Source organism: Aplidium turbinatum, chromosome 11 (genome assembly GCF_918807975.1).
Source record: "Aplidium turbinatum chromosome 11, kaAplTurb1.1, whole genome shotgun sequence".
In the NCBI taxonomy this organism is placed as follows: Eukaryota; Metazoa; Chordata; class Ascidiacea; order Aplousobranchia; family Polyclinidae; genus Aplidium; species Aplidium turbinatum.
The window spans coordinates 8,652,624-8,654,617 of record NC_137482.1 but is presented as its reverse complement, the minus strand read 5'-3'; the positions used below and the strand labels follow the sequence as shown (position 1 = coordinate 8,654,617).

The 1,994-nt window shown below is 38.1% G+C and overlaps 1 protein-coding gene across 1 annotated transcript; it reads right to left on the bottom strand.

Moving 5' to 3' along the window:
• Positions 1–349: 349 nt before the first annotated feature.
• Positions 350–1,635, bottom strand: LOC145780036 (uncharacterized). The gene has a single exon (XM_082591740.1). It carries the CDS (start codon positions 1,340–1,342, stop codon positions 356–358), a length of 987 nt encoding a protein of 328 aa, XP_082447866.1. The 5' UTR covers positions 1,343–1,635; the 3' UTR covers positions 350–355.
• Between the last annotated feature and the right edge of the window lie 359 nt (positions 1,636–1,994).

The window sequence follows — 1,994 nt, the reverse complement described above, 5'->3', positions numbered from 1 at the left end:
AGCTTTTGTATTTCCGACGTTTCGTCAGTCAGCACGACTGACTTTATCAAGGTGGCTAAAACAGGTTAACACAACCTGTTCAGCAACGATGGCACAACACAAAAACGTACTGATAAAATGAATAAAGTAAGCAGCAAGAATCAGAATTAAAACACGCAACAAGACACCTAGAGGTTAAACTGAATGCAGTGAATGCCTAAAACCAGTAGGCTGCTTTCCAACAGCGTAAATTTATCTATCTATTGGGCCACCGTCAAGAAACATTGAAAAGTCATCAGACAAGACAGAAACCAAGGGAATTGGCAATAACAATGATAGAGAAGACGCACTGAGAATGGAAAAGGTGAAGTTAAAGTTAAAGTAATTTTTTGTACACAGAGGGAAAATTCTGACCATCTTTCTGGTTGAGAGCATGTTGTGCTTTCTGGTTTATGTACCACTTTTCTGTAAATAATCTTTTTGTGTAATCCTTTTCAGTTTTAAGAATGGTAGCGTTGGTCCAAGTAATTTTATGGTCTGAATTTATAGAATGTTTGCAAAGAGCGGAATGCTCCGGACGTTGAAATTTAATAGCTCTTTGGTGCTCGTTGATTCTAGATTTAAGGTCACGTTTTGTCTGTCCAATGTAGATTAAATCACAGTCATGACACGGAACTTGGTAGATCAATCCAGAAACTTCACCTTCTTTCATGGGGTCTTTAGCCGAGGGAAGGTATTTACCTATTGTCAGATAGGGTTTCATCGCAACTTTGATTCCTATGCCATAAAGGATACGCTGAATTTTGTCGGTTACCCCCCTTATGTAAGGAAGACAAGTAAAAGATTTATAAGGAGGAAGCGAAGGTTTCGGTTTGGGTCGCTGTATGCAAGCAAGTTTTCGTGGAAATCCGTTGAGCATTAAAGTATTGTGAATGTTTTTCTTGTGGTGTGAACGTTCAGAATCATCCGTTATGTGAGTGTCCAGTCTGTTGTACAATGTTTTGGCCACTGTGAGTTTTTGATGCTTGGGGTGATGTGAGTTGAACTGCAGGTATCTGTCTGTATGTGTTGGTTTTTTGTGTATGGTAGTGGTTAGTTTTTTGTTGTTGCTATGGCGAACCACTTTAACATCCAAAAATGAAATTTTGCCGTTGACCTCATGTTCTATGGTAAATTGAATGGATGATGAAATGCTGTTAAGGTGCTTGTGAAAATCATTAACTGCAGTTTTTTTGATGATGCAAAACGTGTCGTCAACATATCTAACCCATAATTGTGGAGGAGTGTGAAAGGTGCTGATGGCTTTGCGTTCAACAAATTCCATGAAGATGTTAGCAACAACTGGAGAGATGCAGGAGCCCATCGGCGTACCATAAATTTGGCGATACAACACATCTTTATAACAAAAAACAGTAGATTGAAAACACACTTTTAAAGCTTGAATCACGTCATCTGCACATAATTTTGTACGACTTTCAAGTGAATCGTCTGCCGATAACAGGTTAGATATTAGGTCCAAGGCTTCTGTCAGAGGGACAGAAGTGAAGAGGCTTACAACATCAAACGAAACGAGACAGTCTTCCTGGCTAACGTCAATATCTTTAATTATTTTGACAAACTCCGTGGAATTTTTTATGCAATATTGATGATCGAAGAGTGGAGATAAGATATCAATTAAAAATTTTGATAATTCATAGGTAGGTGAGCCAATAAAGGAGACAATAGGGCGAAGAGGAATGTTAGGTTTGTGAATCTTAGGTAAACCATAAATTCTGGGAGTAACGCCTTTATCACATTTAAGACTGCGATAGGTAAGCATGGTGATTTTTCGTTCAGTGGCTAATCGCCAAACTAATTTCGTAACTGACTTGGCTATGTTCACAACAGGATTAGGTTTCACAGGTAAAATTTTGTAAGTGTTACAGTCATTTAATAGAGTCATTAATTTAAAGTCATAATTCTTACTGTCCATGACGACTGTTGTATTTCCCTTGTCTGCTTTCACAATCTTGATT

Excerpts from the sequence above, each read along its gene's own strand:
- LOC145780036 (XM_082591740.1), bottom strand. The coding sequence starts at position 1,342 with ATGGGCTCCTGCATCTCTCCAGTTGTTGCTAACATCTTCATGGAATTT.